The following is a 16,944-nucleotide window of genomic DNA, read 5'->3' as shown; positions in this document are numbered from 1 at the left end:
AAATAAGCTTTCCATTGATGTATGGTTTGTTAGGATAGGACAATATTTTGAGATACAACTATTTGAAAATCTGGAATCTGAGGGTGCAAAAAAATGTAAATACTGAGAAAATCGCCTTTAAAGTTGTCCAAATTAAGTTCTTAGCAATGCATATTACTAATCAAAAATTAAGTTTTGATATATTTACGGTAGGAAATTTACAAAATATCTTAATGGAATATGATCTTTACTTAATATCCTAATGATTTTTGGCATAAAAGAAATATCGATAATTTTGACCCATACAATGTTTTTTTGACTATTGCTAAAAAATATACCCCAGCGACTTAAGACTGGTTTTGTGGTCCAGGGTCACATATACATCACACATCAAGGTAGTCCAGCAGTGATGAAAGGATGCTTATATGAAACCAATACGAGAGTATTGGTTCATTTTTAACATGTCTATATTTCAGGTCAGGCTCTCATACATGCTCTTGAGAACAATCTGAAGGAGGAGGTGGGGGCGCGACCCAACACCCCACAGTTCCTGCTGCTGTTGACTGATGGGAAATCTCAAGATGATGCCATTGCTGCAGCCAACAGGCTGAAGAATGCCGGCGTAGAGATCATTGCTATAGGTGAGAGCTTTTTAAAGCAAATTACACATCGTAATGTGTAATGAATTTCAGAGATGCTTTGTGAAGATGACTGCTGTTTGATAATGAATACACTACATTTCAAAGGTTTGGGATCTGTAAGATTACAAAGGTCTCTTCTGCTCACCAAGGATACATTTATTGGATAAAAAATAGTCAAAACGGTAATATAGTTAATATATTTAAAATAACTGTTTTCTGTTTTAGTATATTTTAAAATGTAAGTTATTCCTGTGATGCAAAGCTTTTTTTCAGCACCATTACGCCAGTCTTCAGTGTCACATGATTCTTCAGAAATCATTCTAATATGCTGATTTGCTGATCAAACATTTCTTATTGTTTAAAACAGTTGTGCCATGATACATTTTCTTCAGATTCTGTGATGAATAGAACAGCATTAGTTTGAAATAGAAATTGTTTGTGACATTATAAATGTCTTTATTGCCACTTTTGTTGTGTTGTGTCAATTTAATGTTTAATTGCTAAATAAAAGTCACATGAACAGTAGTGTAAATACAGTATATGCTATTGCATATTTAAAATTACCTTTGCTATAGTTATGTGTGTATATATATATATACACACATAAAGTTTTATCTTTATTTCTTTCCCACTCATGTCCAGGTGTGAAAAATGCAGATGAGGCAGAGCTGAGGCAGGTGGCGTCTGAACCGCTGGAGCTGAATGTATATAACGTGAATGATTTTCCTCTGCTCAGTAAACTGGTGGGAAGACTAGCACGCATCCTCTGTGGCAAGATTGAAGACCGTATTAAAGCGAAGAGTAGGCCAATCACATACACATTGGTCTTCATTATACTGATCTAAAACTGATCTAAATTCCCACATACTCCCATTGAAACAAAATGGTATATGTCTTTTTCGAGAAGGAATGGAGCGTCCCACTCAGGACCCAGTTCTGTCCTATCCCAGCCCAACTGATCTGCAGTATGTAGGCCTAGGCTCGAGAGAAGTGAGGCTGCGTTGGACCATCCCCAGCAAAAGTCCTCAGCAGTACAGAGTGGTGTACCACACCGCTGAAGGACAGAGTCTGAAAGAGGTGAGCCAAGTGTCTCGCACTCTTTTAAGCACTAAAATGTAAAAGCAAAGTCTGCATAAGTTTCTGAAATCTACTTTTTTTGAATAAGTATACATTGCGACTTTTAAAAAGTATATGTTATATATTACGAATGTCGTGTCAGTATGAATTTATTTACTACAGTTGCATCACTTCACTGCCATTCACAACTCCTCTCCTGTGGCCTCATGGAATAATAATAAATAACAGAAATAATAGGTCATCTGGGGATTTTTTGCCAACTGTTTTATGAAAACCGTGAGTTCGGACATACACTTTTTCACCCTCTGTATAGTAGGGAAGTGTACAATTTTGGATGCTGCCTAAAAGTTGGTGTCTTCCAGCCATTAGACTGGTATCCTGTAAAGATGTTAAAAGCTGGAATTGCTTGTATCAGATCACTGTGGTTTAATTGTGAGCACCAGGAATTGAAGAAAAGTTGGTTTGTTGGTGCCACCTACAGGATGTTTTCTATGCTGTAGTTGTAGTTGCATTCAGAAAACTCACTTTGCTTTTATATGCATGTTGTTGATTGATTTCAGTTGGTGGTGAATGGAACAGACTCCACAGTTCTGCTGACAGGACTGTCCTCACAGACACAATACCACCTGTCCATCTTTACTGTCTATGAGAACAATGTGGGCTCTGCTCTGAGAGGCACATTCACCACTTGTGAGTTTCAGCACTCAAAATGCTCATTCATAACATTTCCTAATTTATAGTTAAAAATCCCAAGACCACACTGAAAATCTGGGATTCTAAATTTGGAAGCAGAAAGTTTTAGGATTTTGCAAATTAAAAACAAACACTATGGCAAAAATGAATAAGAAATTGATACTGTTATAAATGTAAATGTAATTTCGTGCAGCTAAAGTGCTGCTGACGTTAAAGCAAAAAGGGAAATTTACGTATTTTTATGCTGATAATGTAATTTGGTCTCAGAGTTTTAGACGCCACTGCATATCACAATAAATGCTCTCCGCTTTAAAGTACCATTGGCGATACCTGAGGCTCTAGAGGTCACCGCTTCCTCCCCTAGCAGTCTGCGGGTGCGCTGGCAGCCAGCCACTGGAGCCACACAGTACATGACCTTATACTCGGCACTCAATGATGGAGAGCCTGATGATGCCAAAGAGGTGAGTCTGGGACATCTCACAATGTGGCTCAGTGTTTCTAATTATGTTACAATGGTTTGATGCCATTCCTGTGCTCTTGTTTCTTGTGCCAGGTGAAGTTTGGACCAGCTCAGACGGACGTGGAGTTGGTGGATCTGATGCCATCCACAGATTATTCAGTCACACTTTATGCTCTTTATGATGAGGACCCCAGTGACCCAATTACAGCCATCGGCACCACCTGTAAATACAGATTCATTATCAGCACTTTCATAGAAACGTATCTACCTAGTCTTACGAGACCATTTCCCATTATGCTCACACACACTTTTATCCACTTCCCAGACAGGTGTGACAATTCTTCTTATAGGGATAGTTCACACAAAATTGAACAATTCAGAAAATTTACTCAACCTCATGTCGTTCCAAACCTGTATGACTTTCTTCTGTGGAACATAAAAGACATTTTTAGAAATGTTCTCTTTGTCCATACTATGGAAGTCAGTCAATCTGTTTGGCTAACAACATTTTTCAAAATACCTTTTTTTGTGTTCTGCAATAGAATGAAAGTCATACAGGTTTGCAATGACATGAGGCTGAGTAAATGTTCACAGAATCTTTTTTTTTCTCTTTAATAATGTCTTAAAGGGGTCATCGGATGCCCATAATCCACAAGTTGATATGATGAAAAGTCTATAACATACTTTGGTTAAAATTTCTCAATGGTAGTGTAAAACAACACCCTTTTTACCCTGTCAAAAACAGCTCTTTTCACAGCAAGCCGTATCAGTGCATTTCCCTTTAAATGCTAATGAGCTCTGCTCACCCAACTCCTCTCCCTCAGTGGGGTGATGCACAGTTCTCTGAGAGACTGTAAACTTTAGCCACATTCATCGTGAAACTTGCAAACTAGCACATTATTTGCGATTTGCAAAATTCATTAAAAGACTTATACTCACTTCTTCTGTAGGTGAAGCTGAATCACGAATGATTCGCACGAACATTTAGGTAGATCGGGGGACGCATTCCCTTCAAAAACAAACGTCTCCACTGCGTCTTCAGTGGATCAGATGTGGGTAGTAAATGATGACTGCTATGTTCATTATTACAATACATCCAACAGCAAAACACCTCAATTGCTTAGGAGACATTCTTGTCTACACCTCCGGCGTCGAAACAATGGCGGACTGATGACAGCTTACTCAGGGCGGGTCTAATCTAAAACACCAGTGTCAATCAACAATCTTGGGAGGGGCCTGGGTCCGTGTGACATCACACAGCCAAGAATCTGAGAATGGCTTGATTTGAAAAAGGGGATATTATTTATCTGAATTTTATCTGAAAAACCACTGGGTGGATTTTTATAATTATAGGGTGGTTGTGTACACACTGCCAACGCACATTTCAGTTCAAACAGCATGTAAAAGTGAATTTTGCATCCGATGACCCCTTTAAAAAAGAAAGGAGAGAAAAACTACACATAAACATAATTTCTGTCACTAAGCACCATAAATTAGTCAGAAAAAAACAGATGGCTGGTTCTCATGTTTATAATAACAGCCAGTTAATTACATTTAACCTCTTTGTTCCTCAAAGGTAAAAATAAAATGAATGTGAATGGTAACTGTCAACCAACATGTGGTGGTAAGACTACTGTAATACTAACTGTTTCTGCTCTGAACACAAATGCTGAATGCTATTTTGGACATTTGTGAACCCTAAATCATTGAATTATTTTTAACCAATTCATTGACAAGAACAGTTTTATATGGGAATTCCCACCAGTAAAAGAAAATTGAGAACTGATTAATAATTCAGTTAAAACATTTTTTTTTTTTTTTTTAATAGCAAACAACATTTTTATTTTTCTGTCAACTCCTGACTGCAACTTCTCATACCTGCAACTCAGAAGTTTAGTGTCTTGCCATATTAAATTGTCCCACAGAAATCCCTTGGAAATTCCTTGATGTCTTTTGCTCATTCCCTCTGTTCTTTCTCTCATCTGTCTATTTTTTCCAGTCCCACTGCCGTCTCCTCTCAGTTTGCAGTTTCCCATGGTCAGTCACAGCACTCTGAAGGTCACGTGGGTCCCTGGAGCTGTCGATGTTCCTGCACACCGCATCATCTACAGCACCAATCACGGCAGTGATGTCAAGCAGGTGAGCAGATGCCAGAAGACTTGTTAGGTTTTTGATGTTCTACCCAAACCGCTTTGAGTCTTTCTTTTTTGTCATGTTTTAGTGCTACTAGTAATACAGCTTATTACACCATTATTCAAAGGTTTGGGGTCAGTAAGATATTTGTTGAAATAAATAAATACTTTTATACAGCAAGGATGCATTAAAACTGATCAAAAGATTTCTATTTCAAATAAATGCAGTTCTTTTGAATATCAAATTCATCAAAGAATCTCGAAAATGATGTATTCCACAAAAATATTAAGCAGCACAACTATTTTCAACATTGTTAATAATAATAAATGCACCAAATCAGCATATGTTCAATGTTCACTATGTTCTCTCTGTTTCTCAGGTGGAGGTCAAAGGTGTGAACACAGTGTTGCTGCAGAATCTGTCTTCCCTCTCCAGGTATCTGGTGTCAGTTCAGTCTCTCTACGAAAAGGGCCTGTCCACTCCTATCACAGCCAATGTCACTACCTGTAAGTTGCACACATTTTGACACGTTTAATTTTTGTTACTTCAGTTTAGAAGATTGTTCATTATATTATCTTTAATCTTCCAGTAAGAGTCCCAGCTCCCTCGGATCTGAGAGTCACTAACTTCTCCGGCAGTGACATAACAGTGCGATGGGAAGCGGCGGCGGATGACGTGGTCTCTTATCTCATCAAATGGATCTCCCTCAGTGAAGGAGACCTCAGGCAGGTTAGCTCCAGCTCTAACACTTCCTTTGTTACATCTGTGCTGTCAGTACTGATTGAAATAGCTTACATAAATGTGTGATTTATAGAATTAGGTGATAATAGGTGGTAATTCATGGATATATTACAGTTGACATTAGATGGGGAGAGTGAGGGGGCAATCTTGGAAGAGGTTAAGGAAGATAAGGAATATCAGATTTCACTCTCCGCATTATATGCCGATGGCGCTCAGAGTGAGGCTGTGGCTATACGATACAGCACCTGTGAGTATATATACTTATATGCATGTGATACCTTTGATTACAACGTGTGAATAACTGTGTTGCATTTTTTGTGTTGCTTTAGTATCTGGAGGTGGTCCGAGCAGTTTGTCCATCTCGGAGGAGACAGCAGTCAGTATGCTGGTCACCTGGGTTCACCCCAACGCTCATGTGCTGCAGTACAGTGTGTCGTTCACTCCACTCAATGGGGATGCAAGGGAAAACACAGTGAGTGCTTTTAGAAGAGTGAAACCTCTTATTTTGTATTGCCTGTGTGTAGGGCTGTGCAAAAAATCAGCACGTGCTTTCAGATGGAGCGGCATTTACTACACAGAGCCGTAGTTCACCAACAAGCTACACAAAATCGTGTTCAAAATCGGCAATGAATCGCCTGCGAGTAAATGCCGCTCCATCTGAAAGCACGTGCTGGAGATTTACTACTAATCACCAGAAGCGGCTTTACTGACGAGATTCGCCCTACCTGTGTGTATTTGAATTGACTTATCTCCATCTACGTGCCCTATAGATCCCATATTTTGGGAACAGGTATTATAGAGACATGAGTACTTGGGCTCTTATAGCAACCACTCAAAACCATTTAGAAAAAAGGCACTTAAAACCACTCAGGCCACCTTAGCAACCATATTGCAATTGCTTGACAACCACGCACAAAACCTGAAGATTGTGGCATTGGCCTATGAATGGGCAAAAACACCAGTCATATTTTCTTCAGACAATGTAAAGACTAGTTCACACCAAATACTGTAAATGAAAAAACTTCTGATAGCTGAAATAAAAATAAAAACAACTGGGAAAAAAATGTAATTACAAACAGGGCTTGAAAAAAAAAAAATTTAATCGGTTCACTCTGAGCAGAATCGATATTTTAACGATATTTACGTTTCTGTTCCTGCGTTTCTCTGTATTATTATCGTTCCGAAAACCGGTTCGAGTAGAAGAAATACCAGTTAATAGCGTTATATATATATATATATATATATATATATATATATCAGTACAGTGTGTCGTTCACTCCACTCAATGGGGATGCAAGGGAAAACACAGTGAGTGCTTTTAGAAGAGTGAAACCTCTTATTTTGTATTGCCTGTGTGTAGGGCTGTGCAAAAAATCAGCACGTGCTTTCAGATGGAGCGGCATTTACTACACAGAGCCGTAGTTCACCAACAAGCTACACAAAATCGTGTTCAAAATCGGCAATGAATCGCCTGCGAGTAAATGCCGCTCCATCTGAAAGCACGTGCTGGAGATTTACTACTAATCACCAGAAGCGGCTTTACTGACGAGATTCGCCCTACCTGTGTGTATTTGAATTGACTTATCTCCATCTACGTGCCCTATAGATCCCATATTTTGGGAACAGGTATTATAGAGACATGAGTACTTGGGCTCTTATAGCAACCACTCAAAACCATTTAGAAAAAAGGCACTTAAAACCACTCAGGCCACCTTAGCAACCATATTGCAATTGCTTGACAACCACGCACAAAACCTGAAGATTGTGGCATTGGCCTATGAATGGGCAAAAACACCAGTCATATTTTCTTCAGACAATGTAAAGACTAGTTCACACCAAATACTGTAAATGAAAAAACTTCTGATAGCTGAAATAAAAATAAAAACAACTGGGAAAAAAATGTAATTACAAACAGGGCTTGAAAAAAAAAAAATTAAATCGGTTCACTCTGAGCAGAATCGATATTTTAACGATATTTACGTTTCTGTTCCTGCGTTTCTCTGTATTATTATCGTTCCGAAAACCGGTTCGAGTAGAAGAAATACCAGTTAATAGCGTTATATATATATATATATATATATATATATAACAAAGAGTGAAAAATTTAAGGGGGTCTGAAAACTTTCCGTACCCACTGTATATATATATATATATATAAATTCTTTGCCTGTAATAATAATAATAAAGTACAGCATTTTTTTTTTTACTCAAAAAGAAAAAAAAAACAGGAGGAGATCTGGTATGCTTATCACTCACAGCTAATACAGTATCATCTTTTCTAGATTTCAGCCAAATGTAGGCTACTAAACAAAAGAAAAAAATCTATTAACACTTTAAAGACATTAAAGTATTTTTTAAGATATTTAAAAATGTTTGCTGCATTGTTAAAACCCACTATATGCTACTTGTATAAGATTGCGTTTTGAGAGTGAAAAAAAGCCGCATATAGGCTCACGTCGCATTTTATTGTTACATTCAGAAATAATGTAGGCTAAAATGCAAAATGTTTGGAAACATTATAAACACAGTTATTAGTTTCTCTCCACAACAAATCCTCTAAAGTTAAGGCTATGCGTTTAGGCTATAAAAACGTCAATCCAAAAACGAATGAAATTGATGCCTACCTCTCTCATTCGGCACGAATCTAAGTGTTTACATATTCGCAATCTGGATGCTAAAATATTATTTATTATAGTCTAGTCTTTGTACTTTCATCGACGTAAAACATCATCCTTCACATCGGCTATATCAGCACATTGAGGCGGTGCTAAACGCAACAGATTGTACAACGGAGCAGTGTAACTTTTTTTTTTTGTTTCTTTAACTGTATTTTATTTTGATAATGAACAGACTGCAATGTCGCATATGTTGTGTCTGTGTGCGCGCGAGGCGCCGGCGCGATATCATACCAACGCTGGTTGGTTATACAGATAGAAGCAAGACATCATTCAAAACTGTCAAGCTTTTGCAAAATAAATAAAACTGTCAAGCTTTTGCAAAATAAATAAAACTGTAAAGCTTTTGCAAAATAAAGAAAACTACTTTCTGCCGTCTCGTTTTTCGTGATTGGTTGACAGCAAATTTCAAATATTAAATGGAACGATAAAATAAGGTTATTAACCGGTTAATGGCAATTTCAAATTTTCGATTCTGTTCGGAACTATAAAATTTGATTTCGTTTCTGGTTCTGTTCCTGTCAAAATTTTGTTCGTTTTCATTCCTTGAGCCGGTTCAGAGCCCTGATTACAAAACAATTAAGTGACTCTAAAATTAATAAATTAATAACGACCATTGACAAAATCAATATTAATTATTCAAAATTGATAGTGATAATACTAGATGGCCCTAAAAAATGTAACTGTTATATTAATATATTATTATAATATTAATATCCTACCATATGATATTGATATCATTCAAAATTTTACGATTTTTTTAAAGGAATTAATACTTTATTTAAGCAAGGATTAATTAAATTGATCAAAAGTGTCAGTAAAGATATTTGTTACAAAATATTCCTATTTCAAATAAATGCAGTTCTTTTGAACTTTCTATTGATCAAAAAATTCCTGAAAACAATGTATCACAGTCTTAGATACTACAGCACAACTGTTTTCAGCATTGATAATAATAATTAAAAAAAAAGTCTTGAGCATCAAATCAGCATATATTTTTTTTCAGTGTCATGTGGCACTGAGGACTGGAGTAATGGCTGCTGAAAATTCAGCTGTGCCATCACAGAATTAAATTACATTTTAAAATATGTTCAAATAGAAAACAGCAAAAAAAGAGAAAAAATTCAAACTAAACTAAAGGATAAATTGAAAATAAAATAGAAGTAAATACTAAATTCAAAGCTATAATAACCCTGGAACATCTCACCGTTGCTTAATATGTTTGTTGTGTTGTAAACGATGTGTCATTTTTTTGTGTTGGTTAAATAGGTGTCATTGCCCGGCAGCGAGAGGCGCGTCCTGCTGCAGAATCTGCTGCCTGACACTCGTTACAGTGTGCTGGCGACTGCTGAGTACCGCAACAGAGAGGGTGGCAGCACCTCAGCCCAGGGGAAGACCAGTGAGTCACACACACACACACACATCAATACAGTATCTCTCTCTAGTATTACAATGTATAAACTTCCCACTTTACATTGCATTGCCAGACAGTGTCTCGTATTTACTCTCCTATGTGTGTTTCTCTCTCTGCACAACCAGCCAGTCTGCGAGTGAGCAGCGTGAGTGTGGTGCGGTCTGACCACTCCAGTATATGTGTGTCCTGGAGGCCCGTGCCAGCGGTCAGTGGTTATCGCATAGTCATCCAGGCCCTCAGAGGTAGCAGCTCAGCTTAACTGTTTTTGGAAAAAGTTCTGAACAGGTAGTTTGTTTTAAGTTATTTACTTTTATCTCTGGACATTTGTGCTCAGATAAACAGACTAAAGAGGACATAGTAGATGCTGCTAGCAGCAGTCACTGTTTCTCTGAGCTGCAGCCGGAAACTGTCTACCGCATCAGTGTGCACTCCCGTGTGGGAACAGTAGAGGGCGCTGCGGTCACTATCCTTCACCCGACAGGTCAGAATCCCTGTTTGAGTCAAACTTTAGGCTAAAAAATAACTGATGTTTGTTTTGCTCAACTGTAATAGTATGTAATTCTCTCATAAAGCAACCGCTCCAGTGAGAATTCAGGTTCCTCCTTGGCTGCATCCCGTACAAAGAGAAGGTAAAAGTTGCAACAGTTTTAAGGCCTGTTCAAATCAAAACACAAATATTTCCAATGGAACAATGGAAATTTATTGAATGCAAATGAACCGAAAGCAATTCGCTTTGCTTTTCCGCATCACTTTTGGTGTGAACAGGCCTTTACACTGCTTTTGATAAAAATATAGCTTTCTTCAAACATAACATGATGTCTTTTATATTTCTCAGTGTGTCCTGAGACGACGGTCAGAAATCATGTGGTTAAAGGTATGGTCATTTTTACATTTATGCATTTGGCAAATGCTTTTGTCCAAAATGACTTGCATTGACATTTAGGTGTATGTATGATCAGTTCACACATTCCCTGGAACTCAAATCCATGACCTTGGCATTTTCTAGCACTATGCTCTACTTTTTGTGCTTTGCAGAGCAAATATGGTAACAAAAAATTATAGCCTACTGACTTTCTCAGTAAGTCTCAACAGTAAGGATTTTTTTCTGTTTGCTCATTCTAGCCAATACTTAATATCACTGGTGCCCAACACATTTTTTAAGATTTAAATATCTGATTTTATATTTACTTTTTTTTTCTCATTTTAAAACCATTTTTATCATTTAAGATTTTCATATAAATTTTGCATTTACATTTTATTTCAAATGAAGTATTTTAACAGTAGTTATTATAAATTCTTTGCATTAAATTTTTTTAATTCAATGTTTTTGTAAATCTTGTTTAGAAATAAAATTAGCTGGAAACTATAGTTACTTTCATTATTTTTACAGGAAGCTCCAAGATTAAATTGATATGTAAACTCTTACATATCAAACCTGAGTTAACAGGCCATCCTTACTGTTGAGCCCTAAACTGTAAAAAAAAAAGTGAATTTGTGTTTTCTAGGCTTCGACATGATGGAAGCATTCGGTCTAACTCAGAGGGCACACTCTACTATTGAGGGTGTGGCAGCTGAACCTTTCATCTTCAGCACCTTACCCAGTTACACCCTCTACAGAGACATACAGCTGACCCAGAGCACAGGGTGAGAACACAAAACACACGCATGCACATATTATTAAACAGCTCAGTTACACCCGTCATTCAGCGCTCACACCCTGTCTGTCTGTCTCAGCTTCATTCATCCGGCTGGCTTCTCTCCAGAACACACCATCAGCATGGCCTTCAGGCTCTTGCAGGATTCACCCAGGGAGCCCTTCGCCCTCTGGCAGCTCACGGACAATGACTTCCAGCCCAAGATGGGGGTGGTGCTGGACCGTGAGTGCCTGGACACTTGAGTAGATAAATTCAAGGACTATTGAATTGTAAATCCCAAGTTCATTAGATGCTTATTCTCTATTTAGCTGAGAAGAAGGTTCTGCTGTATTTCAGTCTGGACTACAGAGGAGAGATACAGGAACTGACCTTTGACCAGTCACAAGTCCGCTCAGTTTTCTATGGAAGCTTTCATAAGGTTTGTGTGAAAGGTTTTTTTAGTTAATGTCGGACAAGCTTTACAGAATGTCCCATAGGAATGAACTGGAGATTTCCAACAGTGATGGTTATTACATTATTTGTACTTATCAGCCATTTCACATTAAAAATGTAACTTAAAATCAGAATGTAGGCAAACACTTCTCGACATCAACTAAAAAGAGAAAAGCCTAATTTGAAAGTTTACATTTACTTATAGATTTTATAGATAGAAAAGCGCAAAAGCTTATCTCAAAATGATAGATAGCAGAATTTTCTAAGGATTGGTCAGTAATGTTTTAGGATAGGGATTAGCGAAGAGTCAGTTGAGAATTTTGAGTGAGGGATAAAAAGAAATACAACATTTAATTTGCCACTGATTCTTCTCATCTCTTTATCTGATTGGCAGATCCATTTGTCGGTCAGTCAGGTGAGTGTATCTCTGTCTGTAGATTGCCAGCGGGTTGGCGAGAGGCCCGCACGCCCCCTGGGAACTTTGCCCACTGATGGTTTTGAGATGTTGGGCAAACTAGTGAGGACACGTGGACCTCACAGTGGATCTGCGGCTGTGAGTCTCACCTCATGACCACAAACATACTGAGGAAAGTAATGTATATACACACATTAAGGTGTATTTATATTTTTCTGCAGTTCCAGCTGCAGTCCTTTGAGATTGTATGCAACACTACTTGGGCATCAGAAGACAACTGCTGTGATCTGCCCTCACAGGTACATGATCAGTCTAGGTTGAGTTGACATATCAATATATAGATGGCACTGAATTACATTATGTAGTGCAGGATGTCTTAAAGTTGCTTCTGTATTTTAAGTGTGGCTCTCTGTTCTCTAGAGAGACGAGGAGAGCTGTCCTGCCCCTGCTTATGCGTGCACCTGCACCACCGACGTCCCTGGAGCACCTGGAGACACGGGGCCACCTGTGAGACTACAACGCTGCATTTTTAAACTGACACGAACATTAGAAAGCTTGTGAAACCATTTTAATAGTTGTTGGAATAATCAGTGTTATGATCATTATTGGTGTAATGGTATGCTTGTATTCAGGGGAGACCTGGCCCTCGTGGGGAGAAGGGAGAAAAAGGAGAGGTGGGACAAAAGGTAAGGAAACATGAATATAAAGTTGGGTTTGTGCCTACAACTATTATGTTAACCACTAATCCACAGCACAATTTAAAAACATTTAAAGTAACTGTTTTCTGTTTGCATATATTTTAAAATGTAATTTATTTCTGTGATGGCAAAGCTGAATTTTCAGTATCATTACTCCAGTCTTCAGCGTCACATGATCCTCCAGAAATCATTCTAATATGCTGATTCTTTGATGAAAAGAATGTTCAAAAGCATTTATTTAAAATAGAAATCTTTTGAAACATTATATATGTATTTACTGTCACTTTTGTTTCTGTTGTTGTTCCTTTTCTGCATCTCTCCAGGGAGAGGTGGGTCCACCTGGTAAACCGGGCCCTGAGGGCGGCTTTGGCACTCTTGGACCCGCTGGTCCACGGGGAATAACTGTAATGGGCAAAGTGGTACGCCTACACTTGTTCTACAGAGAAGATCTAATGTATTAGCATTTGGAACAGATTTAAACCCTCTCTCTTTGTCTTAATAAGGGCCCACCAGGAGCAAGAGGGGAAAAAGGAGACATTGGAAGGCCTGGGAGCCAGGTGAGCTTCAACAACCATCTTATAGGCCATGGTTGTAGTTGATCATATTAGTGTTTTTTTTTAGTTTTTTTTACTTTGTGTTAATAGGGTTTACCAGGGCCTCCTGGTCCAAATGGTGAAGAGGGCATGTCTGGTCCTAAGGTAAGGTCTGTGTGGTTTGAGGCAGGTATTGTTCTAAGTGTGTTTGAAATGTTCAGTCTGTCATTCATCCTTATGTCAATAAATTGCCCACAGGGCACCAGAGGAGTGGAGGGTAACATCGGTAGCCCAGGAATCACAGGCCCAAGAGTAAGACTTAGCCTTACCTATATGCATTCACTGAATATTTCATACTGTACATGCTTTCACTGCACTCTTTTTTTACATTTCTGTGTCTACAATTTGTAGGGCTTCCAGGGTATGCCTGGTCACCCAGGGCCAGTGGGAGAGAGAGGGCCATTAGGTCCCGTAGGGGCCACCGTAAGTAAAATTGTGCTCTATTACTCTTTATGCCCTTCATCCATCCAGTCCAGCTGAGATAGATGGCCAGAAAAGATTTGATGTATTTGAAAAATGTTGGATTTAAGTAGATGTTCCAGATTATTTTTTCTCTTTCACAGGGTCTTCCCGGAAGTAAAGGTGAGAGAGGAGAGAAGGTGGGTTGCAAAATGACATCTTTGCTATATGCAAACCATAAAATAGGTTTTGTTTGTTTTAATAATTCTTCTGTTTATTAGGGTGAGCCACAGTCTCTTGCCATGATCTACCAACTTGTTACACAGGCCTGCGAAAAACTTGTGCACAGTATGTAGTATATTCACTACATCCATTTTAATTAAGTCACAATAAATGCAGAATTTAAAAGCATCTTTAATGGGAATCTTGGCCTGTGTAAGTGCATATCAATTATGAGCTGATATAAAACTGGGTTTTAGATGAAGTGCTGAAGTTGGATGCTTTTCTAAATGAGATTAATCGAAAGCCAGTGCCCATCCAGGAACCAGTAGCACCACCAGGAGAGCCTGGGATACCAGGGGGAAGGGGGCCACCTGGATCCCGAGGCCCACAGGGTCGACAAGGAAGCAGAGGGGAGTCTGGGAAACCAGGGTACCCTGGTGAGCAGGGTAAGCCTTGACATTTTCATTTCTTTGGAGATGCAATCGGCCGGGCAAACACCACATCTGATGGTTGTCATTAGACACATTAGTTGATTTATAGAAATTCTGGATTACGTTATGTAAGTATTTCTGTGATTAACTTGTAGGGCGCAGAGGGATGCCTGGTGAGAAGGGCTCTCTTGGAGTAAATGCGGTGGGACCACAAGGAATAAAAGGTTTTGCAGGTATTGAAGCATATTGGTGTATCACACAGCTTACATAATTTTGCTTTTACACGAACACAAATAATGTCTTTGTAATGATTTTTGAAGTGTTAATTGCACCACTATTTATTTCTACTTGTACAGGACCTCCAGGTGAAGCTAAAATAGGGGAACCAGGTCCCAAAGGTGAGGATAGTAAAGTAGGACCTCCAGGTATTCCAGGAGCTTCAGGTCAGCAAGGAGAAATGGGACCCCCTGGTGTATGTGACAGCAGTGGATGTTATCAAGGACCCCCGGCTGCAGGTAAATTGAATTGTGTCATTGTGACCACCATAAAAAACAGTGCAAGTTCAAGTGGGTAAAATTGCTGTTTATATCATTTTTCAGAGGATCCATTCCCTGGATACTAGTCTTTTACTTCAGCACTGCCAGAATCATCTCTCTCCCCAGACTTTGTAGAAAGACACTGTGTGACTTAGTGGATAAAGAGATTCTGCCAGACGTTGACTTTGAATGAGCCAATTTATGGACTCTTTTGACTTGATTTTCTCCATGTGGTAGCTGATCTCAGCTCAATACTCCCATTCTGAGATCACCAAAGCACTGATCATCTACCCAGTATTCAACCTGATCTACTGCTTCGAGACTACAGTAGATGCATGTGCAGAACTTTTTGTGCAGCACAGAGGAAATCACAACACACTCGGACTCTATTTTACAGAGACAGATATTTTGGTATCCAGACGAGCATCTAGTGTCTTTCTGAACAACAGCTAAAATCCGCACTAAGAATGTTTCTAATATTTTACTTTTAAGTATTATTATTTTATTGTATTTAATGCACTGTATGTGTTTTAAATGTATATTGTTGAAGGCATATTACTTCTTCATTCCTGTTTCTTGACCTCTTACTTACGGTTTTTGTATCAAGTGTTTTTTTTTTTTAAATATGAAATAAGCAATATTTTGCAAGAGCAATACGTATGTTAATATGAAATACACTGTGATATTATATTGTCTTTTTACATATGCAGAAGTGCTGTCCATAGTATTTTATAGAATTATACTAAGTGAACTGGTTTTTTGTTTTTGTGTTAATACATGTTTATGTAAACCCGTATGAAATGAAACCGATAAAGATCAAAAACGTTGACTCGTTGACTATTTATTAATGAAATGGTTACTATTCACGTTCACTGAAAAACGAAATGAAATGATGTAAAAACAAATCACTTTTGTTTACAAAAATACAAATTTAATTAGCATAATTTCAGTATGTAATTACTGTGTTTACTGTCTTTATTTTTTTGAAAGTCATGAAAACATTATCGTGGAGTTTTTCTTTTGCTATTTGAGTAAATGGGAATGCAAATATATATATATATATATATATTTGTGGTAGTCTCCCATTCACCACTATAGATTTACCCATCTATGATGACTTCTGCTGCTGAGAAACCCGGAAATGTGAAAAGGGTCTATTAAAAAAAAAAAAGACAGTTTGGTAACCCATATTCTTCAAAATATCTTATTTTGTGTTCAGCACAAGAAAGAAATTAATACAGGTTTGGGACAATGTGAGTGAGCAAATAATGACGGATTTTTGGGTGAACTATTCCTTTAATGACAAGCGGCAGCATGTTTAGTACTGTCGCTTAAAGAGCTGCACGCATCCCTTTCTCTCTCAACTGTTTACTTTCTTTTTAGACAACCAACTGTGTTTAAATGTAAACCTTGTGTGTTTTTGACCGTATTAGATGCAAAATAAACTGTGATTGCGCATAAGTGCAGTGTCCCGTGAGTGTAAAACTACTGCTGAGTTAACATTTGATGTGAATGTATGTCGCATTGTTGTACAGCACATTGAGGTGGATGCGCCAGAACTGCAGCTGATAGAATGTGCGCTGTAGCACAATACTACGATATTTCTTCAAAAGCAGATCGTGGAGACTTTTAATCGTCCACGATCAAAAATGGTCATATCGCACACCCATAACTACCAAGTACAATCAATCTCACACACACAAGCAAGCACAACGAAATCACTTCACACTATTAAGCGGCTGTGTTATGA

At 38.2% G+C, this 16,944-nt stretch overlaps 1 protein-coding gene across 1 annotated transcript in view; it reads left to right on the top strand.

The window, feature by feature from the left end:
* The window catches only part of LOC107737588 (collagen alpha-1(XX) chain-like), a 32,524-nt gene extending 17,188 nt beyond the window's left edge, over positions 1-15,336 (top strand). The window contains exons 9-42 of the mRNA XM_016549140.1: positions 456-620; positions 1,263-1,421; positions 1,528-1,697; positions 2,258-2,387; positions 2,706-2,851; positions 2,944-3,073; positions 4,850-4,989; positions 5,363-5,489; positions 5,573-5,712; positions 5,839-5,971; positions 6,054-6,196; positions 9,669-9,798; positions 9,939-10,055; positions 10,148-10,294; positions 10,386-10,442; positions 10,649-10,687; positions 11,319-11,457; positions 11,548-11,690; positions 11,777-11,886; positions 12,295-12,453; positions 12,537-12,614; positions 12,736-12,822; positions 12,948-13,001; positions 13,337-13,432; positions 13,517-13,570; positions 13,658-13,711; positions 13,805-13,858; positions 13,958-14,029; positions 14,170-14,205; positions 14,287-14,353; positions 14,485-14,673; positions 14,814-14,891; positions 15,015-15,173; positions 15,258-15,336. Coding sequence (XP_016404626.1) covers positions 456-620; positions 1,263-1,421; positions 1,528-1,697; positions 2,258-2,387; positions 2,706-2,851; positions 2,944-3,073; positions 4,850-4,989; positions 5,363-5,489; positions 5,573-5,712; positions 5,839-5,971; positions 6,054-6,196; positions 9,669-9,798; positions 9,939-10,055; positions 10,148-10,294; positions 10,386-10,442; positions 10,649-10,687; positions 11,319-11,457; positions 11,548-11,690; positions 11,777-11,886; positions 12,295-12,453; positions 12,537-12,614; positions 12,736-12,822; positions 12,948-13,001; positions 13,337-13,432; positions 13,517-13,570; positions 13,658-13,711; positions 13,805-13,858; positions 13,958-14,029; positions 14,170-14,205; positions 14,287-14,353; positions 14,485-14,673; positions 14,814-14,891; positions 15,015-15,173; positions 15,258-15,280 — 3,725 coding nt within the window. The 3' untranslated portion in view covers positions 15,281-15,336. The remainder of the gene's footprint in view (positions 1-455; positions 621-1,262; positions 1,422-1,527; positions 1,698-2,257; positions 2,388-2,705; positions 2,852-2,943; positions 3,074-4,849; positions 4,990-5,362; positions 5,490-5,572; positions 5,713-5,838; positions 5,972-6,053; positions 6,197-9,668; positions 9,799-9,938; positions 10,056-10,147; positions 10,295-10,385; positions 10,443-10,648; positions 10,688-11,318; positions 11,458-11,547; positions 11,691-11,776; positions 11,887-12,294; positions 12,454-12,536; positions 12,615-12,735; positions 12,823-12,947; positions 13,002-13,336; positions 13,433-13,516; positions 13,571-13,657; positions 13,712-13,804; positions 13,859-13,957; positions 14,030-14,169; positions 14,206-14,286; positions 14,354-14,484; positions 14,674-14,813; positions 14,892-15,014; positions 15,174-15,257) is intronic.
* Positions 15,337-16,944: the final 1,608 nt, after the last annotated feature.

Source organism: Sinocyclocheilus rhinocerous, unplaced genomic scaffold, assembly GCF_001515625.1.
Source record: "Sinocyclocheilus rhinocerous isolate Xijiao unplaced genomic scaffold, SAMN03320098_v1.1 scaffold72, whole genome shotgun sequence".
NCBI classification, from domain to species: Eukaryota; Metazoa; Chordata; class Actinopteri; order Cypriniformes; family Cyprinidae; genus Sinocyclocheilus; species Sinocyclocheilus rhinocerous.
Note: the sequence above shows the minus strand (reverse complement) of the source record. Positions and strands in the feature narration are given on the sequence as shown.